Source organism: Halichoeres trimaculatus, unplaced genomic scaffold (assembly GCF_033239565.1).
Source record: "Halichoeres trimaculatus isolate MK-OKI-2021-1 unplaced genomic scaffold, fHalTri1.1 fHalTri1_scaffold_11, whole genome shotgun sequence".
NCBI lineage: Eukaryota > Metazoa > Chordata > Actinopteri > Labriformes > Labridae > Halichoeres > Halichoeres trimaculatus.
In genome coordinates this window covers 13,812,533-13,839,130 of record NW_027437189.1, presented here as the reverse complement: position 1 = coordinate 13,839,130, position 26,598 = coordinate 13,812,533, and the positions used below count along the sequence as shown (strand labels likewise).

At 38.7% G+C, this 26,598-nt stretch overlaps 2 protein-coding genes across 5 annotated transcripts; both read right to left on the bottom strand.

The window, feature by feature from the left end:
- Positions 1-207: 207 nt before the first annotated feature.
- Positions 208-7,127, bottom strand: LOC141799119 (acidic mammalian chitinase-like). The gene is made up of 12 exons (XM_074681228.1): positions 6,553-7,127; positions 6,200-6,260; positions 6,082-6,111; positions 5,789-5,993; positions 3,383-3,439; positions 3,122-3,287; positions 2,903-3,027; positions 2,555-2,678; positions 2,276-2,455; positions 2,020-2,136; positions 736-868; positions 208-646 (listed from the first exon to the last, which is right to left on the bottom strand). Exons 2-12 carry the CDS (start codon positions 6,222-6,224, stop codon positions 351-353), a joined length of 1,458 nt encoding a protein of 485 aa, XP_074537329.1. The 5' UTR covers positions 6,225-6,260; positions 6,553-7,127; the 3' UTR covers positions 208-350.
- A 1,973-nt stretch (positions 7,128-9,100) lies between these two features.
- On the bottom strand, positions 9,101-26,501 carry nfascb (neurofascin homolog (chicken) b). Of its 4 annotated transcripts, none has more exons than XM_074681313.1 (28): positions 25,952-26,299; positions 22,531-22,621; positions 21,284-21,401; positions 21,082-21,187; positions 20,803-20,993; positions 20,082-20,204; positions 19,740-19,958; positions 19,165-19,276; positions 18,823-19,010; positions 18,613-18,744; positions 18,375-18,518; positions 17,972-18,083; positions 17,705-17,868; positions 17,021-17,168; positions 16,355-16,479; positions 16,170-16,271; positions 15,891-16,088; positions 15,384-15,454; positions 15,051-15,273; positions 14,585-14,700; positions 13,638-13,848; positions 13,419-13,541; positions 12,895-13,068; positions 12,642-12,773; positions 12,492-12,561; positions 11,094-11,105; positions 10,900-10,935; positions 9,101-10,812 (listed from the first exon to the last, which is right to left on the bottom strand). In XM_074681313.1, exons 3-28 carry the CDS (start codon positions 21,357-21,359, stop codon positions 10,578-10,580), a joined length of 3,543 nt encoding a protein of 1,180 aa, XP_074537414.1. In that variant the 5' UTR covers positions 21,360-21,401; positions 22,531-22,621; positions 25,952-26,299; the 3' UTR covers positions 9,101-10,577. The 4 variants fall into 4 exon arrangements, with proteins under 4 accessions (XP_074537414.1, XP_074537413.1, XP_074537412.1 ...); XM_074681312.1 differs by lacking the exon at positions 22,531-22,621 and adding an exon at positions 26,438-26,501 and having other exon boundaries at positions 9,102-10,812; positions 25,952-26,107; XM_074681311.1 differs by lacking the exon at positions 22,531-22,621 and having other exon boundaries at positions 9,102-10,812.
- Between the last annotated feature and the right edge of the window lie 97 nt (positions 26,502-26,598).

Genomic DNA, 26,598 nt, shown 5'->3' with positions numbered 1-26,598 from the left:
CAGAGGTTTTGTAAAATTGAGATGGAAGATGGGGGTCTATCAGGTTTGTGTGTTTCAGACTCATTTCAGGCAAACTGAGCCCTCTCCAGTACAGTGATAAGAATTGGTGTTCTGATAAAAATGATATTTCTTTCATAAATCTGAAAGATGGAAAAAAGGAACCATGCATTCTTAACAAAGAGTTTATTGAAGCAGAACAATATGGCAAAAAATAGTTTTGTACAGTTCATTTGGAGAAAGTTAAGTGCTTTCATGTCAGAATCATTAAACAATGATGAAATTCAGGCCCCTATGGTGACCCCAAAACAACATTTAAAAAAAGAACATGTGAAAGGCTCTAGGGTATTACTTTAAGACCAGTCACAACATTTGCAGCTTTCTTTAAACACAAGGTTCCCAGGACATCTCTGGACGTATGTGTGTCCGCCAGCACACTGATAAAAGGTAGATGTATCTTTGTCATTTTTGTACAGGCCATCAACTTTCCCACCACAGAACTCACTTCCACCTCCGCCTCCTGACGTGGTGGTCTTAGTAGTGGTGGATGTAGGAGCTGCGGTGGATGCTGGCGTGGTGTTGCCGTGGCTGGGATGGGTTGTTGTGACCACAGGGGAATGTGTTGTCTCAGGAAGGGGAGGAGGAAGATCTAACAAGATGATAGAAAAAATAAATTTAAGAAGCTCTTCAGTGTTGAAAATAAAAAAAATGCCCTCCAGTGTTTGGGCGTAGGTTTACCTGAGTTCAGAAGGTGGCGCAGGTGGTTAATGAGAGGATATTTTCCTTGTCCACAGAAGGCTCCAGCAAAATCATCCAGATCTAGAGCCCAGACGAAAGCTCCTCCATATTTGTTATCTTTCAAATAACGTACCTGTGGAAAATCACATATAGACAGAGCTGCAGTCATACTGCTGGAATTCATCCATGTCTACTGATGAAATTAAATCCAGGACTGCATTGTTTGTTCTCTTATGTGCAGCGAAAGTGGCTTCTCAGATGTAAACAGCAGATAAAGAAAGCTGGTTTTTAAGTGTAATACCAATTTTGAGACAAACTGTGAAGTAGATATTCAGCTGAAAGTATGCCTGACCTGTGGTTGTGTTTACGGAAAAAAAGTTTCAAAACACAACTGAGGCTGGTAGACAGGATCCAACCTGTAACTTAGCGTAGCCTTATTCCTAGAACAAAAACCACAATACCAAGGACCAATATCTTTCTGTTTTCTTGTTTTGTTTTTTTTTTTTACTTTTACTAATGGGTCCTTGTGTTTTCTTCTGTTTATCACCCCCCCCCTCCACTCCCAATTCTTTTTCTTTCTTTCTTTCTTTCTTTCTTTCTTTCTTTCTTTCTTTCTTTCTTTCTTTCTTTCTTTCTTTCTTTCTTTCTTTCTTTCTTTTTGTCCATCGATCTCTTTTTCTTTGTTGTTTTTCATCTGTCTTTATTTTTTTTTTTTCGTGATTTTCCCTTATTTTCTTTCTTTCTTATACTTGCACCATGTTTTTTGGTCTTTGATATATTAGATTGTTTTATTTCATACCTTTCTCTGAAAACACATTATTTAAAATTAATATTTGATTTTGTGTCCAACCAAGGTAAAAAAAAATGTTGAATGATGGATTAAGCTGCATTGCCACAAACTTACAGTGATGCATGGACTAACTTGTCCTGTTTGAACCAACAAGAAGCAGCCAATCATGAACACTCACTGTCATAGAGTGCCACCCTCTGCCCAAGCTGAGGTACTAAACATTTTACAGATTTAATTCAACTAATTAATATACTTAAATCTAGAAAGTAGAGCGTGATAAAATGTTTTGTGGCTTATTATTCTTTTTGAGCAATTATGTATGTATTTTATTAATCAACTGGCTCTGATTATTGCTGCTGTAACACAGCAAATTCCGAGTTTGGGGTCAATAAAGTAATTCTATTCTATTCTATTCTATTCTATTCTATTCTATTCTATTCTATTCTATTCTGTCCATAAAACACTTAAGTCAGGGGTAATGCGGTAGTAATTACCTTGATGTCATAGCTCTGTGTGTTATCAAACCCGACCCACTCATTTCCTTTAGTGGCATAGGGAACCATTTGTTCATCGATCCAGTTGACATGTCCTCCTTGGATGAAATTGCAAATCTGGCAAAACAGCATAAAAAGGTACTCAAATTACCTGGAACACAATCAACATAAAAATTCAAATTTTTTTTTTTTTAGTAACCTGCACATTAGCGCCTTGTATTTAACTGTGGTCTCACCTAATGTTGCTTTCTCTCACCTCATAGTAAGACCAGAAACCAGCTTCCCTTGTGTAAGTCCCGGCAGTGGCTGCCCCGCTGGCTGGTGCTCCAAGAGCATTAGATGAGGTTGTGCGAAACGTGCGTCCATATGTGGGGAAACCAACCATGAGCTTGTCCAGAGGAGCTCCTTTTTTCACCCAGTATTTCATGGCAAACTCCTGGAGAGAGTTTGGAAAAAGGATAATTTGCTTAAATCAGGAACACTTGGGTATCTTTGTTTTTTTGGGTGGGATTTTTAACAAGGGTTTTTAACTCACCACATTGTAGTAGATGTTGTCACCCTGATCCACAGAGCTGCGGTACAGGGGGCTGTTGTGTCCAGTGAATGGATCCCATGCTCCATGGAAGTCATAGCTCATGACGTTAATAAAGTCAAAGAACCTGCCAGACACAAGCGCAATGATTTGAATAAAGGAAGTAGTCATTGTTAGTCACATTCATATTTCTACATGTTACACCATCAGTGGAGCCAGGGGGGTTTGTGTGGTTTACCATGCAGACAGTTCAGGGTGATGAATCAATTAATGATTCTATTCTAATGAAGAAGAGGAATAAATAAAGCAAGCCATACGTGTTTACTTTGAAGTTCAGTCACAGATACTCACTTTGAGACTTTAGAAATCTCGTATCCATTGTCAATATTTGCCTTCCCAGCAGCCACTGCAGCTGTGAGCATCAGTTGTGGTCTTTTGGTCTTAGCTGCCTCTTCTTTAAATGCAGCCACTAGTTCCTAAAAGCAGGACAAAGCGTTGTTTGTTCATTATAATCAGGCACATGACCTTACAATTTCTGAAATTTGAGACATGAGCACCCTGTGCTCTGACCTTGCAGAGCACTGTGAACCTCTTCTTGTCCTCTGGAGGACTTCCTCGTGCACCAGGATACTCCCAGTCCAGGTCCAGCCCATCAAAGCCGTGCAGTCTCAGGAATCTGATCGAGGAATCGATGAAGGTCTTGCGGTTTTCAGGAGATGAAACCATGATGGTAAATCTGCCAACATTAAAAATAAAATTACTGTCCTGTTTGTGTGTGCTGAAAATGTCCCAGTGTCATGGTTTGTTATTTCTGAAGTCTCATGAACTCACTGATGAGATCCAAAGTTCCAGCCACCAACAGCCAACAGAGTCTTCAGTGCAGGGTTCCTGTGTGTGAAATAAGCAGACACATCTGTTTTTAACCAGTGATCAAAGAAGTAACTCTAAACTTCATGCTATGCTCCAATGTAAATTTGATCATTTAACTTTAAAACATTTTTTTCTTTCACAATATGTATGTCAAGAAAAAAAAAGTGCATCATATACTTTTGCTTATGATCCCAAGTATCCTGGTGAATTAATTTGTCGCTGTTATCTAAATTTTTTATTCTTTTTAAACATATTTAGCATAACTGCCAGCTGTGATTAAATAATTGAAAATGGTCAGGTGATAATGCAAATAAGAATCATCTGACCACCTGACCACCTGACCACCTGGCCACGGTTCAGGAGTAGTCCCCTGTTTCTTTTCACATCTCAACAGTTGGCACACAAAATGTCTTTTCTCAACTTAAGCATACAGCTTCCATACCATAGACTGTATAATATATGGATGCAACGTCCATGGCATCACTCATTTGTTACTCATATAACATTTTGAAGCAACTTGAAAGCGTGGGCTGAAGTGGGCTCTGAACCTCCTCACTATCAGCTGTGAGTGTGATTAGGTAAACACGTCACCTTAAAGGTCCCATATTATGCAAAAAACAATTTGATAAGTCTTTTAGTGAAATTTGTGGGTCTTTGGCTTTCCTCCCAGCCCACAAAATAATTATACATACATTAATAATTCTAATAATCAATGACAAAACCTGTACATAGTAGTGCTTGTGAATGTAAAATCCTGACCTAAAACGAGCTGTTTGGATTTTGAGGATTTGCTGATGTCAGCGATTCAATTTTTTGACCGATCAGGAGCAAGTCTGACCTGATTGGTCCACCAGAGCAGATACCCCCGAGAGAGAACTCTCTCCAGCAGCGGGGCGGAGAATGCCCAAGTTGAAGAGCCATCACTGCTTTGTTTTTGGCTGTAAACAGCCACATAGTTCCTTGCACAAGCTTCACATTTCGGAAGAAGACAGGACTAAGTGGCTAGAGTTCATTTATCAAGGAAATGTGTCAGCTACACTCAGTAAAACTGTGCATGTGTGTTCTAGTCACTTCACGGCCCACTGCTTTTCCAACTTTGGACAGTACAACAGAGGGCTCGCGAATAAACTGGTCCTGAATCCAGGCGCATTACCAACCATCCACCAACCTCAGACCCTGGAAATGTGAGTATTTTAAATGCTGTGTGCTGTGGAGCAGATGTAAGAGCTTTTCCTCAGTGTCCCCCCTGTCTCTGTGTTAGCTTCAGAATGCTAACTTTAGCTGCGGTTAGCCTGTTGTTTTAGCCTGTAATGTTATGGTAAACAAGCTTTGCTGTTTTCTAAACATTGTGTACTGGGAGCTCGTGGCGCCGCTCTCAGTGACGCGGTAGAGCGGGACAATATCAGCAGTGGCTCATTAATATATGAAGGTCACGCCCACTAAATCAGAGCGCTCTGAACAGAGGGGCTATGAGAGCCTGGAAACAATGCTGCTGTGCTTGATTTATTGGCTTTTTGGACCAAACATGCTACTACCATTTCATGAAGACATCAATGATCCATATTAAACTGCAGAAAAGGAGCATAATATGGGACCTTTGATATCTTCTCAACTGCTGGGTTATAAAAAAATTCACCCCCATACAGTGTGTGCTGACAGAGAAATCAGCCATTCAGACCCAAGGTGTTTTTTGAACCAAGTGAAAAATGGTGAAAATTTACTGTAGCAACAATTACATCATCACCATCGAAACTTCTCATTGTTACATGATATAAAGTGAGTAATGCTTCTGATCTGATGTGTAATTCGAAAATTGACTTTTATGATAACGTGTATTTAATAAAGAAGACACATTGGCATTAAATTTTTGTATTTTAAAAAAGTGTAATGTTATCAAAACAAGTATTTATTTTGGTAAGTTAGTGAGTTTATTTGCTTAAGTTAAAGTGAGATAATAAATTTTATTATTTCTTTTTTTATTTCTGGTTGGCACATTTAAGACAGCGACCAGTTCTCTTCAATTTGCTAACTATATGCAAATCATACCATAGAGAACTGGATTAAAACTTTGGTCAGAATGCAATCAAGCTGCATCAAATGTGTGTTAATAGTAAAACAACTAACTGGGTGGACGTATGAGTAAAAGACACAAAAGAAAATGGAAAACAAAATATATTAACAGCACAATGTTCTGATGAAAAGTTTTGAAAATAATGGAAGACATGGTGTTCCTCTACAGTTTGTGACGGGAGCAAAATGTTCTCAGTAAGTGTACTTCAGACATCCATCTTTATCACGCCTGCCGGTGCAATCAGTTGCTGTTGAACAACTGAAGATATGACTGTAACACAGGTGGGAGTAACTCACCTGTGTTTCAGCTCATTGAAGGATTTATACAGGACGTCATCGTTCCACTCATAGGTTGACAGCTGATTGGAAGGGCTGATGATTGAGAAGGCGTAGATGAGATGTGTGCAGAGTTGTGGGTCTACATTGGATGGCATAAATCTGCCAATGTTCGGTCTGTACTGGGACCAGTTGGTAAAATAGCACACCAGTTTGGCTGAAGATGCTGCAGAAGATGGGAGAAATTTTCAACTTTTCATTGTGGTTTGGTAACCAATCTTCAGTGACATATAAAGAAATTTAAGCATGCATACCCAGTTGGAGGCACATCAACAGGGACAGGCCTGGAAGAGGGCAAAAAAATATATTTGTGGACATTTCTTTTCTTCATCAGTTAGATTTAGCAAACTAAAAAAGGAGATTTAAACCTACCAGCCAAGACTGTGAGTCTAGCCATGTTGCGTCAACTCAGATTTTTCCTCAGAGTGACTTGCTGCAACAGCAGAAGTTTTTGGATCAGAGGATTTCAAAATTAACTGCAGGCTTTTTCAGCCACATAAGCACACATAAACTTCAAAAGCCTTTAACATGAAGCAAAGGGAAAAATATTCTGAATAATAACTTCCAAATGCAGCATCATAGTTGTTTAAACAGCTACCTTCTGCTTTTCCGATATCAAAGGTGCACATTTGAAATATTATCTTTAAAACATAAGTATTACAGGCTTCACTTTTTCAGATATTGTCTGTATCAGCTAATAAAACATCCGTGTGTTGATGACTTACCTGTTCTCATGCAACCAGCGGGCTGGATCTGCCTCACATCCACTTAGAGGTCCCTTTTTAAAGCCACGGGCAAGTGCAAAGGTTGAATACCTGTGAGGTCCAAAGCACGCAGACACAGAGGATAACTGTCTCCGTGAAACTATGTAGATGTTGGATGACAACAAACTGTAAGTAAGAAGATGACCAGTGATGATATGAACAAGCTTTTTACTGCCAGAGACGATAAGAGCGGGGGAGGTTATGTAAACTTGCCTCTGTAAAGTCATATAGGTCAGATCAGCCAGATAAATCAAACAGACAGATGATGTATCAATTGATATATTATGTGTTATGTAACATTAGATGAAAAACTTTCCAGAGATTAAAGGATAGTTTTAGATCATTAAATACGTCAAACCATAAGGCAGTAAGACTTGCAGCTTACAGCATCTGTGTTATCAGGTTGTTAAAAACTGCACTTGGACTTGAGTCAAACTGATTTTTGTTTGTCATGATACGATCATTTCAGGCTGTCTTACTTGAAAGTGTTTAGTGTTAACTGGTTAATACAGCTTAACAGTGACCAGTATTTTGAATCTTATTGATATCTTTGTGTTGATTTTTATAAACCATCAACTTTCAACTGAAAATGTGCAATTATGTAAAAAAAAAAAATCCTTTGAACTGAAAAAGAAAAAGAAGCTAACCCCAAATTATCAGCCTGTTTTAATAAAACACTGATTTCTGTCTTGGTTGACACACTTCTGTTGTTAAGTGCAAATGTTTTTTAAGGTGCGCTATATATATATATATATATATATATATATATATATATATATATATATATATATATATATATGACAGAGACAGACAACCTTTCACATGCACACTTACACCTACAGACAATTTAGAATTGCCAATTTACTTGGTTTGCATGTTTTTGTACTGATGGAGGATGCTGGAGTACCTGAAGAGAACCCACTCATGCAGACTCCACACAGAAGGGCCCACTCCTGAGCCATGGTGTTAACTGGTGACCGTTCCTTTGTGCAGCAGTGCTTACTGCTTCACCACTGTGCAGCCCCAAATAAATCTATGTTGTAACAATATAAATCTATATTGTTATTGTTTCAGACTCTCTGTGTTAATATAATATATGTCATTGTTATATAACCTTTAAAACATTTAAGAATTAAACTTCTTGCATGGTTACATCTTACTCTAGAGAGCATAACCTGACTCTGGTCAAGCACTGACATTAAACAGGACAACAGTATGATGCATTAATCTCCTTTATTTAAAAAATGCTTTGACCAAATGAATGTTTGCATATTTTCAAGCTTAATGTATTTGTTTATGCTTGTTTAATATTTGATTTAGAAACAACAACAAAAGAGACAACCTGTATGTCAATGTTAGCTGTATGATTAGTGTCTTTATCGCTGCAGTCTGAGGTGTCCCAAGGTGAACATTTTAACAATGCAGTTTTAGGTCCCATGACATCAGAGACAACAGTATCATATCAGAAACCTAATAAACTAGGGTTAATAGATAAGATGTCCCTTTCCATTAAGCTTTACAATAAGCTTCATGATGTAACTCCAAGTTATCTTCTATGTCAGCTAATGACCAGAGTTCAGTGAGCATTGTTTAAGTTTAGCTTAATGTTCAAAGATCACAGCAACAGCTCCAATAACAGTTTCAAATATGAGGTCATACCCACATACGCTGACTTACAATGAATAAGATACAAATACAAGATATGTTGATTCATTCTATGGATGTACTGTGCAGCTACAGCTAACTTAACTTTGCTGAAAGAGATGCAACACTGAAAACCAGTCAGTAGGACAAGCTGTGGAGCAATCATGGGAGACTCCAAAAAGGTATTAGTCTTACAAGAAAGAAAGAAAGAAAGAAAGAAAGAAAGAAAGAAAGAAAGAAAAGTCTGAAATATTCTGAAACTCAGGATATTTCAGACTTTTCTTTTCTCACTGAGCTGCCGTCATGAATATAGCTTTGAACAGGTTTAACCAGCTTATTTATGAAAATAAATCTACAAGTATGTTCTTTTAGCTTGAATAGATGTTCCCTCTGGATTCCTTTACCCTGTTGATTCATACCAAGTAAAATTAGACAGCCCTGGATTTTATATAGGATTGGTTTCAATCTTGAAAAAGCGGGACGAAGATCTTTTAAAAAAGTGGCTACCTTTTCATTAAAATTGAACAACAAGGCTGCTGTGGCACATTAATAGGGCTGCCCTGATGAATCTCACCCATAAACTGTTAAAAACATGGTGTAGTCTTCACGATGTCACCCATCTGTTCCTGACACAGCAAAATGAAGCCAATCACAGCCATATTGGATATGATGCAGACTTTGACACTTATAAGGAGCCAATCTGTCACTTAATGTGAGCTTTGTCTTTGTTTGGAAAATCAGACCACCCTTATATCTTCTAAACCACTGAAAGATATAAAGAAATTAGCATTTCAGACCCAAGCTGTTTTTTTTTCTTTTTTTTTTTTTTGCTTGGTGTGTATTTGGTTTCTGTTTTTTTCGACAGGATTCTCAGTAAACAGCAACTTTCAGCACTTTCCTTTCACTTTTCACTTCGGGGCTTCATTTCTCTAAACCTGCTGCTCCTTGCCCTTACTCCAAACATAACAACCTCTAATGACTAGATTTATAGATTATACAACAGTTAGCTCTTCACAAGTATTCTGATTCAACAAAAAGTGTTTGATAATCACTTTTCTCTAAAACTTCTAATTGCAACTTTTGGTTTGTGTGAATTTTTGTGCCTGTTTTTGCTGAATTGAAACCTCCACCTTGTGCTTATTTTTTTCTTCTTGCTTGAGTAAGTTTTGTTTTTAGAATAAAAATGGTATACTGACGCTACTTGTGCCACCCAGTGAATGTTTTGGCTAAGGACAATGCAAGGTTTGGCAAATTTTTCACTTTTTTTATTTTTTTATTTATCAAAGTTGACCAGTAGCTGTATGCATGCATCTCTTTCTTCTGGTTGCTTCCTCCAAACAGGATTTGATGAGAAGCAAGCTGAAACTCCATCTTTTCTGTGATCTCATCCTGCTTTGTTCTGCTTCAGAGTACGATCGCTTTGTAGAGGTATGGCCAAACCAGTTAAGCCAAGAGGCTGCTTCAGAGCATCTCAAAAGCAATCGACTGTGAAAATGTTCTTAGAATAGCTTTGAGTACTTCTTTGAAAACAGGATACCATATTCAGAGTCAACTTGAACTTATTAGAAACAAATTTGTCCACTTTATTTACATTTAAAAATAACTACAAAGCACAGATATCAGGATTAGTTATTTCATCTCTGTGAGTAATGGGAAAGGGGGGCTGGTAGTGCAAGGAGAACATTTAGGGCAAGATAGGTGGAGAAAAATGAAAACTAAAGCAAAAATATATTCTTGGTTTTTGCCTTTCATCTGTTTCCTTTGACCCAATGCTTCTTATCAGACTGTATTTCCAAGTCAATTAAGCAGTGACAGCAAATCCAAGGAGATGTTTTATCATCCTTATCTTGCACAAACAATGCTTTATTCCCTGCTGCACTTTCAACACAAGTGTAAGCAGAGGAGCCGAAGTTCAGGGGATGCTCAAGTCCTGGGCACTGCAGAGGGTAAACTACGCACAGCTAACATAGCAAAACAAAATAAATGTTACAGATGTAAGCTTAAAGAAAGAATGACATGAAAGTTAAATGGTCCTCGCAGTTGCTTTTATCAACATGATAAACTGATCCTTGTGTCTCCTGTGATAGCTGATCAAGCATATGTATTTTCTATTTACAGGAAATGCAGTAAAAAGGTATGCTGCAAACCTTGCTCTCCACCTGTCACAACTACTCCTCTGTTGTTTTCCCTTTAATACGCAAATGTTGCCCTGCTTGCATTTAAGGCATCATCCTCTCCCTCCAGAAGATGAATCTTCTTGCTGGAGTTGGAGGGCAAAAACTTAGAAAGTCATGTAGCATAAAGATGAATTGAAATCAGGAAGGCATTTTATGGTTTGAGTTCTATGCCAGGGAGTAGATGGTATTCTTTGGCGAGTGGAGCTCCAGACTGCCAACACCAAAGTCCACGTCCCTGATATCTCTCCTGGTCCCTGTGTACTGGCCGATGAACGAGCCGTCCTCGTCAAACTGGATCTCTCCTCCTTCGCCGTAGTCTACCAGACTGTCGTCACTGTCTGAGCGCTTCATGATTGACTCTATAGATGGCTGGCCTCTCTGGAGCCCTCTCTCCTCCTCTCTGTGAAGTAGACATCTTATTTCATATACACAATACTCTAGGTAGAGGAAAAAAAATCACTGATAAATATGTAAGATAAGAACATACCGTCGAGGATAGGGCAGAGTGGAGACTCGTGCTATCCTAGAATACGAAGAGAATTTGTTGGTAATTCTCGAATAAAATGCTTATTTCAATACAAGTTTTATGATAAATGCAATATTTTTTTCTCAAAACTTCAAACTGATTTTACAATTAAAATATCAATTGTGTCAATGAGTCAATATTTAGTCATTCCGTACCTTTCAAGAGACCTTGAGTGATTCAGTTGATAAAGAACGGAGGTGAGGTGGGGGGATAAAGGTTTAAAGAAAGAATAAGATAAAAAAAAAAAAAAAAACACAAATAATGTAAGTAACGTCAAAAAGTTATTATAAATGAACAAAAATATTAACACTGTTTGAGTTCTTCCTGTAAAAGGTACCTTGAGGAGTTTTTACCACTATTAGCACTGAAATGCAAGATGTATTTGTTTTTAAAGCTCTTTTTTAGGCTTTTATGCCTTTATTCAGAGAGAACAGACAATTGAAGAAATAGGGTGAGAGTAGCTCACCGGAAAAGTGCCTCAGATTGGATTCAAGCCTGGACAGCCTGTTAACGCCCTCGGTCATTATGTATTTTGTATTTATCTGCCTCTCTCCTCTGCTGTTAGTGTGTGGGCTGCAGGTGGAGAGCAAAGATTGGATCCTTTGGGGGTGATTGCTGCATCAGGATTGGAGGAGCTGCTGACATCACTCCTCTTGAGCAGCACCTGACAGAGGCTCAGCCCTGCCTTTCACCTCTGCTGCTCCCAACAAGTGACCAGGTTCTGTGTGCAACTTTTAGTTTGTGAGTTTGTTTAACACTGGGCAAATGTAAAAAGAGGTGTAGCAGGAGATAGAAGCCTTGTTGTTTGGAAACATTCTGTTTTCTTCTGTTTTGAGTAAGTAAGTTTGGTGAGAAACCTGTCCTTTTGTTTAATGCTTTTGTTAAGATACAGGAAAGTTAAGGAAAGTAGATTTTTTGTTTATTCTAGGCACTGCTTTTATCCACGATAAATAAATTGTAGATTAATTTATAAAACTGCTTTTGCTGGTCTTTCTTGGGAGAGTGGAGTGCAGTACATGTTGTATCCTTTGTTTCCACAAAGAAAACGAGGTTGTTCGAAAAGTGTTGACTGGTAAACATGAACCTCAAAGACACAACTTTAAGAATCTTAAACACAATATTAACCTTGCAATTAGTTTTAGTCTCGAAAGGAAATTAATAAAAAATGTACAATCTAAGGCCTACATTAAGTGTAGTTTTTTTTCCTGTTTCTATTCATGAAGTCTACAATTTTTGCCAATAGTACGGCTCCAGAGGGCAGCTTCATTCACAAATTAGGATTTGGATGCACAGCTACAGATCACACTGGTGTAAATACAGACTACTGTTATTATAGTTGCAAACTATCCCTAACCAATGTTAACTGCAACATTATGCAGCATTCAAATGAGTTGAAATATTGCTATAGAAATGCTAGTACACCATTTCATCAAAACCTGAACTTTGGTATGAAAGTTTGGTAGATTAAAAACAACTGACAGAAAACTTTTGTCAAAATGTTTAGCCTTAAACTTTAATTTGTGAAACATTTTCTTTTCAATTTCTAATTTTACCTGTAGTCAAATGATCCCTCTTGATCTTTATCATCCACCGGCTCCAGTGAAATGTCCTTTTTGTCTCGTACTAAGATAAAAAAAAAGAGGCTGTTATAAGAGATTCATTTTGTAAAACCAGACTGGACAAAATATGACTCATCTCTGTACCTGGGTATTTCCCCCCACGGCTCCTCTTAATGAAGCACACTATGAGTAGTATGAGCACAATAAGAGCCACAGCACACATTATCCCGATGAACCAGCCTTGAGTGGTGATGTCCACCTGGTCAGTGGCGTATGCTGAAATACACACAGGTGTATACACACATCTTTAGACACAAACTTCATTCAAATCATATCTACACAGTTCTGAAAATCATTGTCAAACATGACAAAAAGCAAAGAGAAAGTAATAGATTACTTTCAGTTGTGTAGTGGGGTGACTCCTCTGTGTGCCAATCCCCTATCCCAATCCGAGTCCGAGCCGCCACTGAGAATCTGTATCTAGTGTAGCGGTCATATCGCCGCACTGAGAAACTTGTTACATTTGGAGGAAACTCCTCCTCTCGCAGCTCTTCTCCTCTGGTGGCGTTCACTGTGAAGAGAGTGAAAATTATACAGTGTAAAGAGGACTCTTAATGCTACTGGAGCGAACACAGCTGAGCTATTAAGTACCTCACCTGCTCAGAGAGAGCCTACACAAGTTCTCATAACCCCCTCGAGAGCACACTTCAGTGGTGTTTTAGTCTTTGAGTGCATAGTTAAGTCTGCTATTATGTGCTGCTGAGACGTGGACTCTAGCCAGCTCTTGTCGAATAAAACCACAAACTAATTTCTGTGCCTGTTTCTCCTTGGAGGACTGCAGTGCACTACATTATGCTTACACAGTGGAGTCTGTGCCGACAGAACAATCTCCAGAGTGCTTCAAATGTAGAGCTGGCATACCTGTCTGGTACTTGAGTAAATATCCAGTCACAACACCATTGGGTTCAGCTGGCAGTTCCCAATCGACATAAATACTATCCAGATGGCGCTGCTGGATTCTGAAGGACTTGGGAACAGATGGAACTACAAATAATAATAATAAAAAAAACAGGAAATAAGAAACATGAATTTAGGTGCATACTCTCCTGTTTTTGGAGGGTAAATTTGTAGATTTCTTACCTCCTTCAGGTGTTGAAAAGTGTATATAATTACTGGGCGGACCTTCAAATCGATTGTTTGTCACCACTATATACATCTTGTAGTTGCTGTAGGGTATGAGCCCTGTGACGACACCAGATGGCTCTGGACCGTTCTCTTGAAATGATTGGGACTTCATTCCCCGGTTGACCCTATGCCACCTTAGCTGACTGCTGTCACGCCAGTAATAGACCTGAGAGGAGACAACACAACATTCTGTGTGTTGAGTGTGGGTTCTGTACAATAAGGTGACCTTTCAGGGAAGTGACTATAATATTCTCAGGCTAGCAGTGCCAGAGTTGATTCGTGTTGCACTTGTTCGGTCATCGATTTATGAGGTCTTATGCTGAAGGTACAGACAGTAAAAACCAGTCAAACAGGAAACCAAATCTAAAAACCTCAGCCAACTGTTACATTAATCATCATTTAATGAGAAAGAGTATGCTGCATGAAAAAAGCCAGTCAATGCTAAAATTTTGAAGTCTAGATTTATCATGACTAAATTTGCACAACAAATTTGCATTAATACATGAACTTAAACTCAGTTTTGAAAAAAAAAAATGCATTGTGATGGTTGACAAGGCAGCTCTTCTAAAGAAAAGTCAGAACAATTGGCACTCCTTCTGCTGACTGGCTGCATTACAGTAAATGAACCCTACTCAGTGTACAGAGACTAGACTTTAAAATCATATTTTGTCAGAAACGTCCTTTAAAATTGGTTTTTCAAAGGCCCTTTGAGGACTATGAGTCACACTGAACAAATAGTCTGCTCACAGTCAGAGGTTTTGTTTTAATAATTAGATATTTGATGTGATGTGATCTACTGATAAGACTTGATTATTAAGGTCACTGGTTGAACTATCCCACACAGTGCATTGTGTCTACATTTACAGGTAACTTACATAAATGTCCATTCACGGGAGACAAACCTTGTATTCCTTCAGTTCTCCCATCATTGAAGTTCGTGATACTGGGTCCCAGTGCACGGTTACCTGAGTGCTCTCGATGTCTGACACTCTCAGGTTGAGAGGTGCAGTTACTGGACCTGAAGAGGACAGAGATTATTGCAGCCATCAGTGAGGATATTTGCAGCCATCAGTGAGGACAAAGAAAAAGAGACAACCACTTTGGGGGACTCATTTACATCTCATTTAAATTTGAAAACTATAAAATTAGGCATAAAAATCATATACATAGGTTTTGTGTGCAGTCAGATATACAGATAAAACAAACAATTCGCATTTGAGTTCATATCAGAAGAGACAGAAAACAGTATGGATAAGAGAAAATATGTCTTTAATTATTCACTCCATATCCGGTCAATCACAACAGACATCAGGAAAAGAAATGTACATGAAAAAAGTTATCAATTTGCCAAAAAATATATGTACTTACGGTCCTCTCCCGAGTAACCAGTGACAACAGGAGACTCTGGACCCAGCCCAAAGTCATTGACAGCCTGAATTTTGAGATCATAGGGAGTAAAGGTATCTGCATCATAGATGTAGTACTTCAGCCATTTAGTGGTTGCATTCTTCCACTCCTCCCGAGAATCTCTTCTTTTCCACCACACCAGATACTTCAGGTGAGGCCCGTTCCACTCTCTGTAGGTCAGAGGCTGAAAGCAAAGTAAATGGCATCGTTTGATTTCAGAGTGTTTGACAATCAAAAGTTGAACAGTTCAGATAAAAAAGTGGTACAGATTTTGATGGGTCAAATCTAAAGTACCTCCCAGCTGATCTCCATGTTATTTCTCCACGTACCCACACCCTTTAGGTTCTTTGGGATAGCATCTGGGGCTGTTTGGGAACACAAACTCAGGTTTTCAAACAGTTGTTTAAAGAGTAGCATAGTATTTTAGTAAATGCTTATTTTTTTGTTCAGAGAAGAAAAAGAAGATCATAATTAATACCTTACTAATCTTGTAAATTATAATGCTACAGCCTGAAGAAGTTAGCTAATCTAAGATAAACTGTAGCTTGGCTAGATTTTCCATTGTTTCATCTTTTTTTTTTTTTTTTTTGCCAAGTCAAGCCAACCATCTCCTTCATTGCTTCTAATTTAATGTTCTGTCATGAGAGTGGCAGCAATGTTTAAATGTAACTCTCAGCTGTTAGCTAAAACCACGTTGCATGAAGACTGTAGCAGGGTAGACTTCCAGAGAACAAGAAAAAAGGGACCAGCTTTTAATCTATTTTGACCACAAAATTTGTAGTTCAGGGGGATCAAACTCACGTGCACCACTGCTCTGGAAGCGCTTAGACGGCCGACTTGGGCGACTCATTCCAATCTCATTTATTGCAATGACTCTGAACTCGTAGTAGGTGAAAGGGTTAAGATGCAGGATTACAGAGTTAAGAGTCCCAGGGTATGTTGAAAGGTTTTTCCACTTTCCAGGTAACCAGTCATCATCGTCATACTGCACCAAGTACTCTGAAACAAGGGGATACATACAATCTGGTGAATATGAAAATGTTTGCCAAAGGAACTTGCGAGTTTTGAGACATCTTTTACCTGTAATGGGGTTGTGGTTGCTGGCACCAGCAACCCAATTAAGTCTGACACTACGTTCATACGGATCTGACAACTCTAGGTTCGTGGGAGGATCAGGACGGTCTGAATATAAACAAAGAAGAATATCTAAAAATCCATTATGCAGAATGGATAATAACATGTTGTCTATTTTAAACAGGTCATACCCATCACCATTAGGCGTGCTGAGGCAGACTTCTGGTCCAGTTCACTTTTGATGATACATGTGTAATTTCCCTCGTCACCTCGGTTTACATTAGTAATGATCAGATTTGATTCGTCCAAAGAGATCCTTGGGGAAAATACAAACAGGTACACCTTTCAGTGTTTCAATGTTTATACTACAGACAATAAATAAAAGAAAGGGGTTGTGCTTTGTTTCAAAAGTGAAGCTGATGTTAAAACCTGCACGACATCTAATGGCCAGCAGAGGGTAACTGTGTTACTAATTGAAACCAAGTGGCAACCCCTATAGTTAAGATATGAAGCCAAAAAACGACAGTTCTAAGAGTGTCCACTTGAGACCCATTTCTTTTAATACAAACTGTGTTTTATGGTGTTAATTTATAAGAACTCTGACAAAGCATGATTATATTGAAGCCACTGGTGGCTGTCAAGTCCCCCATCAAAACACAAGGACACAGAAGCAGAATTGCATATTCAACCTGTTTTTTTCCTAATACAATCACTTTTGGCTTCACAAAAAAACAATACTAGAAAACCCAAAATGCCCCAAACCATGGTGTTCATAGTCTGGTGGATGGCATACTTATTAAATATAGTCCATTCACACTGGAGCATTTAATCAAATAAGCAATTCACAGAAGACGTACCTCCAGCCATATGCTACTGTCGTTTTGTCTTTCATCCAGGTAGTTGTGACAGGAGTGGTAACATCAGCTTTTACACCACACTCAAAGCGCACATCTGTTCCTCTGATGACTTTCATACTCTGTGGTCTAGTTACAATTAAAGTTGGCTCTAAGAAGAACAAAAGAATAAATACATTCATTACCTAGATAGTCAAGTATGACTGAGTATCAGCGCCAACTTACAGGGGAGAAGAAGAGGTTACAGATTTAATGTTTTTATTTGAAAATTTTTGAGGAAAAAAAGGTTTATTGACAAAAAAGCAAGTCTATGGGGAAATGGGCAAAATACTATTAACTCATTCTTTTAGCATAAGGGAACCACTTTGTCATTAAATCTGGATTCTGGATCTGTTTGTACAAGACATTGATTTTATTGAGAAAGCATCTAGTGAGCAGCATGTACTCTCTTTTACATCTGCTATCTTTATTCATCTGTTGAGTATAACTGACGCTCCTCATTTTAAGGTAGGTGGATGGCTGCTCTTTGATATTCACTATATGTGATTACAGTCTATGTAACAATAGCCTGTAATCACTGATTCTTTCTCTTGAAATTATAACTTTATTCTTGTAAATTCAAGACTTTATGCTTGGAAGCACTTATATACTCTGTGACCACCAAAAGAGTTCTGAAATTATTCTCACCTTTGACCTCTACTCTGACTTGACTCTCATCTCTTCCTGCCAGATTGCTGACAACACACAGGTAAGTGCCCTGGTCTTCAATCCGAATACGTCTAATCTCCAGGGTTCCATTGCTGTGGGTCTTAAAACGGTTTCCTTCAAGATTCCCCTGCCCAAATTTGGACCTGGTTGTGTGAAAGAAATAAACTTTATTTTTTTGGTAAGTGTTATTTGAACTCTTCTTTTATTTTTTTTTTAACATCCAAGTACCAAACAGCTTGTTCTCACCATCGTAAGTCTGGTACTGGAGATCCAAAGAAGCGGCAGTGTAAGAAAGTACGACTGTCCTCTACCACCTTGATGAGTTCATTCCTGGGCCCAATGATTTGAGGTGTTGCATCTGTAAAATCATTGAGAAAAAAAAATATCAGTCTATTCTTTTCTATATATGCAGACTGCTGTTAGATCCAAACGGAAAAAGAAAAACAAACAAAAAACCCCCGCCAATTTAGAACATTTCCAAATTCTTTGGCCTGGGTGACAGTTTCAGAAGGGAGCATTGCCTGCAATACATTAAAATTGTCTTTTTGAATGATGACCACTTGGTAGGGCATTGGATGAATCCACAACTCATGTCTCTGGTTATCAATCATTTGAGTCATAAAATAATAAATACTGCAAAGTTACTTACGTAGCACATTGACAAAAGCATTGGCGAACAAATACCCAAACTGGTTGGAAGCATTGCACTGATAGACAGCGTTGTTTGCAGCAGTCACGCCACGCAAAGTTAGCGTGTCTCCTGATGCCTGTCTGTTCGGCTGTGGTGTTGCAGCTAAAGAAAAATACAGACAAATAAGAAATAAGAATAAGATGATTATTATTATTATAAATATTACTTTGGACTTGATGTTGAAAAAAAAACTTACTTTCAATTGGTTCTCCATTGATAAACCAGCTGATTGTTGGGCGAGGAACCCCATCAGAACGACACACCAAGCGTCCATTTTCCTCAGGAGCCAGAATTAAATCAGTGGGCTTCTCCAACCAAAATGGTGCAGCTGTCAAATGTTAGTACATCAGTTTTTTCCCCCAAATTATTTCATAGTAAGAATAGATGTTGAAAGTAAGCTTCTCACCTTTGACCCTGACAGTTATTGTGTGCTCGATGTATCCAATCTTATTGGTGGCAGTGCAGGAGTAGTCACCAATATCTTCAAAAGCTGCCTTTGGGATTTGAATCATCTTGTTGAAGTTTTTTAGTTTCATGCGTGGTGTTGCCACAAGGTCATAACCATCTTTAGTCCATGTAATGCGAGGAGTCGGCCTAGAGATTTAGAAAAAGGTGACTCTTGTGAAATCAAAGTTGAACTGTATACTGAACAGACAATTTACAGTCAACACTTGAAGTCTTTTTATGGTAGCATTCAATATTCTCACAAAAACATTCCACTGCAGTTTGTGTGGTCTTTGTTTCTTACACTCCTGCAGCAATACATTCGAGCAGCAACTCCTCCCCCTGCAGGACCTGGATGGAGCTGGACGAGCCTTTCGGAGACAGCCAGGTGGGGGCAGCTTCAGCCACAGTACGAGCTGGTTGGAAAAACAGGATACATAAATCAGATGTGCTTTTAGTTAATTTTTAACACTGATAAATAATAAACAGTGCTGGCTGACCATCAAATAGAAGAGGAAAGCTGAAGCATAGCACAAACTCACCACAGTTAGTAAGTTTAGCTGGAGGAAATGAAAAGTCAGTATTGGGTTTAGTCTGAAATAAAAAAGAAAAAGTCCAATTCAGTCAGTTCAACAACACTACAGGTTAGGCAAAAATATTTGTAAATGAGTGTTGTTAGTCTCTATGTTTGGTTAGTTAAACATGGCGTTAAACTCCATGGTTTAGCCTGCTATCAAACATTTAGCTTCATCACTACACTGTTTAATTATTTCTTTGATTTAAATTAGTTTCAAGAGTAAAAACCTGATACTATATGATTTTTTTTCAAAAAGTCAAAAACCACCCACAGTCATGGGGAACCTGATTCATCATACTCACTGGTAATTACTTTAACAACCACTGGCATCTTCTGCTGGATGACATTCTTATAGGGTAATCGTGCGTTACAGCAGTAATCATGAGCAGAGTCGTTATACAGAACGTTTGAGAAGTACAGGTCTCCGTTTACTCCCATGGACACCCTGCGGTCCGGCCGCACAGGCTGCATGGTGGGGAAAGCCGTCTGAATGGGCCAGTTGAAAGGTCTTGCATAAGAGCCTGTAAAATATATCTATATATAAGTTGTCAGTTCAGTAGAATTGCATATCAACAGCTAAAGTGTGTGTGTGGATAAGTATATTCTTGAGACTGATTGTAATGTAACTGTTTGGAGGAACTTACAGCTAGACATCCAGTAGGTTTCAGGTTTAGGTGGGCCAGAGGGAGGGTCACATGATAGGACCAGAGGCAGGCCTTCGCTGACCACCACAGGCTCCAGAATCTCTCTCGGCCACACAGGAGCTCCTTAACACAGAGACAAAAATCCAAGTAGTATGAATTAGGTTGTGCTGTTTGATATCACTATCACACTGAGGTAAAGACACAAATGTCTCAGACAGCCAATCAAGCCTGTATGTATTCTTTGGATGCTCTATATATATTCTTTTTACGCAAACGTGGCATGCTCATTCTTTGAGTAGACACCTACTGACCACCAAGGTGCAAAAGGTGCAAACAGGCATCTGGTTGGCAGCACCTGGGGGTGCCAGTAGCTCAAAACAAAAGCCAGTATCAGCAGCAGAATAAGCATTTTGGCATTGGCAGAGAAGATGTAGCAACATTTTAGTGGACACGACCTACACACTCTGCTCTGCTGCTTATCTCACAAATGCATGTCCCTTACAAATGTGGCACCATATAAAGGAAAATAAACAGGGTTTTCAACACTATAAGATTTGTTGCCAAGAAGCATTGAAGAAATAATCCATCAAATACACATTTCTTTACTTTTTATGCTGAGTTACAAAATGATATGAGGTGGGCCAACACATCTAAGATAGGTTTTTACTGGATGGCAATAACAAACATGTAGTAGTGCAATTATTACATAGAGTGATCTTACTGTATAGTTTTACTATGATCTTATTGGAGTATGCAGATCCATATTCATTGGAGGCAATGCACTGGAACACTGCTTCATACTGCTCTGGATTGTTCCAGGCATAAATGTCCAGTGTCCCTGAGCGCCTGCGCATCGAAGTTTGAGGGTCACGTGCTATGTTGAAGTACTTCCCGTTACGCCTCCATGAGAAACTGTAAAAGAGACAGAAATCTGGATGAGGTAGCTTGTAGCTTATGTCAGACTCCACAATAGTGCTCACCAAACGTCATCAGCGCTCACATGGGATGGGGGTTTCCTTTGGCTTCACATTCAATGACCATGGTGTCTCTAGGGTCAACAATATGCTCCTTCATAGACTGCTTTATGATGGTCGGAGGCTGTCTGACTGCAGGCAGAGAAATAAATCAGCTTAATATTTAAATAGACTTACAAATGTGCGATTGGTTGTAATAAATTACAACATGGAAGTTCAGTGACTCACTTTCCAGAGGGATGTCCAAACTCCAAACACTCTGCCATGAAAGTAGCAGCAGAGCTGGTGTGAGCAGTGTCCCCATCTTTACAGAGCATGGGATCAAGCAACACTTTCCCCACTAACTCTATGGAAATTTAAGAAGATACAAATGATTAAATGATTTAGTTTTATAGTAAAAGTGTGATTTTATGTGTAAAAACTATACTTCAGAATCCCTTTCACCCTTCAAGATTGAAAATTATGTTAAAAAAAAAAAGAAAAATGTTGCATAATGTTCAGTGATTGTGTTGATGCAGTTTACCCTTAAACACATCACATGTTATGTTTAAAGGGATGAATACTGCATATCCCATGAACACCACTACCCACTAGAACCATATTCAGTTATGACAAATGTGGGGTTTTCAAAATGTGACAGGATGCAAAAATGGGAAAAAACAACTAAATCTAAGTCTTAAGTCCGTGCAATCTGATTTTCAATGTTGTTGTGAAGCACAAGTAGCTCAAATTTACCTCATCCTGCTTCTCTCTTTAGCTGCTGCAGTGTAATGCAATATGTTTAGTTATTGGACTAATTTGACACTTAAAGCACTTATGTCATGTTTCCATTGTGTCAGCATGTTATCAAAATATATTAATAATACAAGAAAAAAAAAGAAAAAACTTGTTACAAATACTCATTGGCAGAGGTGAGAGCTCACGACAGTCTTTTAGGCTACAGTCAGCCCATATGAAAAGCTTCACACATCAACTACTATATTCAAGACCTGATAATGGTATTGTCATAGGCACATGTCTATAAGCCATTGACACAGGCATTTTTTTAAACTGCAGAAGATGTTTATGTTGAAATCTGGATAACTCACATTTCTGCAAATTCAGAGAACCTACAGCTAAGTTGAACAAGTAAACTTCTCTTTCTCTTTCCTTAGCAACAGACAAACATAAGAATGTTCACACTGGTGCAATGTATCAGAATGCAAATGATGTTTGGATCTTCAATTTTTGTGGGGATGAACCCTCACAAACTTTCTAAAATGAAAAAATGGATGATCGCAAAACCATGATTATTGCTCTTACGACAATCACACCACCAAAAAATGTAATCATTGTATCAACCAATAGTTACCGTGTTTACAAGAAAATCAGAAACACTGATGCCCTTTTTCAAAGTCGTCATCACATTGTTCCTTCAGACACCTAAACCACAAGTGATGTAAGAAGGATCAGAACAAAAGGATGTCAGTACTTACATCTCTCATGTCAAAGTCACATCACAGCTCTCCTCCCCATCTCTGCAGTTTTCTGTGCTTTTTCCTTTGACTCTTCCCAACAAAGTTATTCCTGTTCCCACAGTTTACCAAAATAATTCCTCAGACCTTCAAATATCAGGTCAAGAGCCCTCGAGGGCTTCATTCACTTCAGTAATAGAGTTTCTGTCTGTCACTGCCACTTACACCCTGCCCACCCAACTCATGAATAATGAATGAGCACCATACACCACCCACTCATCACCCACTTCAGTCCACCGCTCTGACCGGGCTCTCATAACTCTGAGCTGTCCACAACTACAAGTTTGTCGAACAAAACAAAACCAGAAGCTTGAAAAAGTTATCCCAACAGTTTGAATGTTTTTCAGCCAAGCATTTTTATACTGCTTTGACTGAGCAGGTCAGAGGACATTTTGTTCTTTGAGCCTCAGAGCAAATACTGCTTGTTGACCTGCTTCAGAGTCAACAAAATCAGATTGGTTTGGTCAAATGAAAGCATGAAACAATTTGCATTCCTGTTGGTTTTGATGACATCAAATTGTGGGCTTTATTGTTGACTGGAGTGAGCTGGGAACAGAGAATGAAAGAAATGCTTGTTTCTTTCACATGAATTTAACATGTGGCAAATCTCAAGTCTCACGAGCCCCCAACGGCCTGAACAAAGGATAAAAATATCCAGTGTTTAAAACTAATAAATAATATTTCAATATGTTTTTCTTTTCAACTTTGCACAATTTTAGTATTAAGGAATTACACAGTCTGCATTTTAAAGACCTAGTGGTTAACTTTAATGATGTTCTGGGCACCCCCTGTGGACAGAGCTGTACAGCCCATCTTTTTACTGTTGTTGCCCTGTACATGCCAAAGCAAACACTCTTTAGACCAAAAAAAAAACAAATTTCAAATTTCAAACATGCAATTATCAATGAGCTTTTGACAAGCCTGCCTCGGCTACATGCTGTCGGTGTTTTTGTCTGATCCTATCCCTCCATCCCGTCAGCAAGAAACTAATATAGAATAAAAACTATTGTTTTGTTTGCTATTACAGATCCTTATGACACATCACTATCAATTTGTTTTATAACCTGCAAAAACTCCTTACAGGAGCTTTAATTTTCCCCCAATTTCCCATGATACAAATTAACATTCACATTCACTTCCTGAGAGGGGAAAAGGTCATTACCATTCAGCTGAGATAATCCTACAGAGTGAAGAGGCATTTTTTTCTTCCTAGGGCACAATGCCAAAAACACAGGAGAAGCTGTATTTGTGTAAAACAAAAGCCATCTTACAGAGTCCTGACCTGTGTAGGCATTCAGGCATCCCCACAGGGCTGCGTATACAAGCCAGCACTGACTGGGCAGAACAATAGCTTGGTGATGGCGGTGGGTGGGTGAATTAAGGTGAAGTTATTCCTCAGAAATGTAATTCTTATTTAAATATATCACTTATTTCTTGAGATTTGACACTCTGCAGTCAGACTTTTGTATCTCTGCAACTATTACCCTCCAACCTTGGCATTCACAGCTGAAAAAACTTGACATGCCTCACATGGAGAACAAAAGCAGAAGAGCTATGTTGAGCTTCTTGGCTCACTGAATGGACTTTTTCCAGCCCATACATTGAACTGAAACAGGCCTGGCAGAGAGCAGTGATCAGTGCCATGCACCAGATTGCACACTGAAGAGGCAAAGAGATGGACAGAGGCAGCTCAGTGACGACAACAAGGTCTCAATGCTAGCAGGGTCTCCTTTGGCACGTGTTGGCCAGGGCCAGGGAAAGAGCAGATGGTATAGATGTGGGAGGGAGCAGCACAGGCTGCCCCTTGAGAATCAGAGCACCTATCGTTCAAACTTTGACATCACCACATCAGGGTGAGCAGAACAGGGAGTCAGAGAGAAACTCCATGACACTGACACATTAACACATCAGCAGTGGGCATTAAAACATTGTGTGAAAGTAACAACTACATGGTGACGTTTTTAAAAAGGAACATATCCAACAACTGCAACCAAAAAATATTCCTTAGAGCTTCCTGTAACTTCCTGTAATTTATAGTCATAGCCTTGCAAGTTAGCTGCTTAATGCTAGTTTTAGCTAACATGTTTAAAAAGTCATTGCTAACATGCAGGTATATTTGTCAAGTATGTCATTAGACTGTATAATAAACATACATGTCTCTGTGACATCACCCATCTGTTTCTGATACAGTTTTGAAGCATAACGTCAGCAGAAGCCATAATGGTGATGATGCAGAGTTTGAGCCTCTTCACAAACATCTACAGGGTGCTCCCTGTCACTCAGGTGAGCTATGCCTCTGATTGGGCAAACTCCTGATCTTAATATCTTTTAAAATGCTTAAGTTTTACAAAAAAAAAAAAAAATCAGCCCTGTACAGTGTGCCAATAGAAAAATGAGACTGTCAACATTTTGTACTAGGCTGTAAACATCTCAAGCAGATACTCAAGTTCTGCATAACCTCTTTTCCCGTGGCCTGAGATTGCTGCTTGAACTAAACATAAAATCCTGCTAACTTTAGCATAAGCTTTGTGTTCCCATGAGAATACATTATAAAGCACACAACAGATAGAATTATATCGCCGATAACTGTAGCAAACCAACCCTTTGAAGAAATTAAGGTTTCATCATTTTGTACTGAAACCAATAGTAATTCAACCATTACATCAAATTAAAACCACAGATGTTAGCCTCTTAATCTCAGGTACCACTCAAAGCCAAATAAATCAATTTCTTGTGTCATCATTTAAAATTTGCCTAAACAAAACAAACTGTATTTAAGTGGACATACTAGCATTCCAAAATTGTTGGTAATGTGACAATGCTAGCTTGGCCAATATTTGGATAAATTGCTTTATCTGTGTGCATTATTAGTATTATTATTGTAAGCTTAGCAGTTCATATACACTCAGAAAATCTGTTTGAGCTTTTATCTTAATACTTTTTTTTTTCTCTCTGGTTACATATTTTTTTGTTTTTAAATTTATTTTCCTGAGATGTAGCTAACGTTTATGCCATAACTCATTTGTAGAAACCACATGTAATATTATGACAAAATAAATTCAATCAAAGTTAGATTTTTGATTGTAGCCAAAAGTACATAGGCATTTAAATGCACTGTAAAGTCATATCAGTGATAGGTGTGAGAGCTGAGAAATGTTGAGTTCACTCTTAAAAATCTGCTGAGGCAGTTTTAGACCCATCCCACTTCTTAACTCAGACAATGACATCATTCAAACCTTGACTTCCATTGATAAGTGTCCTGAACGACAACCACAAGGATTAAAGCACTGCTTCAGAGTAATACTCTCAACGGTCGTCCGAAGTGTTTAATAATGCATGCTTTATATAAAGGTATATATGCTGAAAAGGTCAGGAGTCCTACCTTGAGTTATTTCTCCGCTTTTTAGTCCTTCTCTCCCTTTTTGCAATGAAAGATGAATCCTACTTTCTTCTGTGGCAGTAGATTCGTAACATCATGCTCACAGTCATCCTCTCCTTTACAGCAGCATCCAGTTGTGTTAATCGTCACTTTTTCATCCTAAAGAAAATGTGAAGCAAAATAACCAATGCCCATGCTGCCCACCAGGATGGTGGTCCCAAGCTTGGGTCACACGACCAACGAGGCCCAAGAGCTTGTTATAATAAATCCATTGTGAAATCCACACACACATATAACGTCATCCTCATTGTGATGGGAGAATAATACAGATCTGACGTCATGAACGGGTTAGTGGATACAGTAAAGATGTCACCCAGCTTCTATCTCATCACAATCAATATCAACTTGTGAAAAAGATGAAACAATATCTGTATTTTTTAATGTCAGCTGTTGATTTTTGGTGTGTTAGATGGTGGGTGGGTTACTGACCTTGTAGCTTCACTCTGGCTGGCACGAACACACAAACGCTCTCTCACACAAAAAGCCTTTCTGTGTGGAACAAAGTCAGTCTGTTGTGGACAGGGTAGGCACAGCTTCCAGACACATGGGGGGATTTAACCCGTCACATTCAAGTGATTGGATGATTTCTT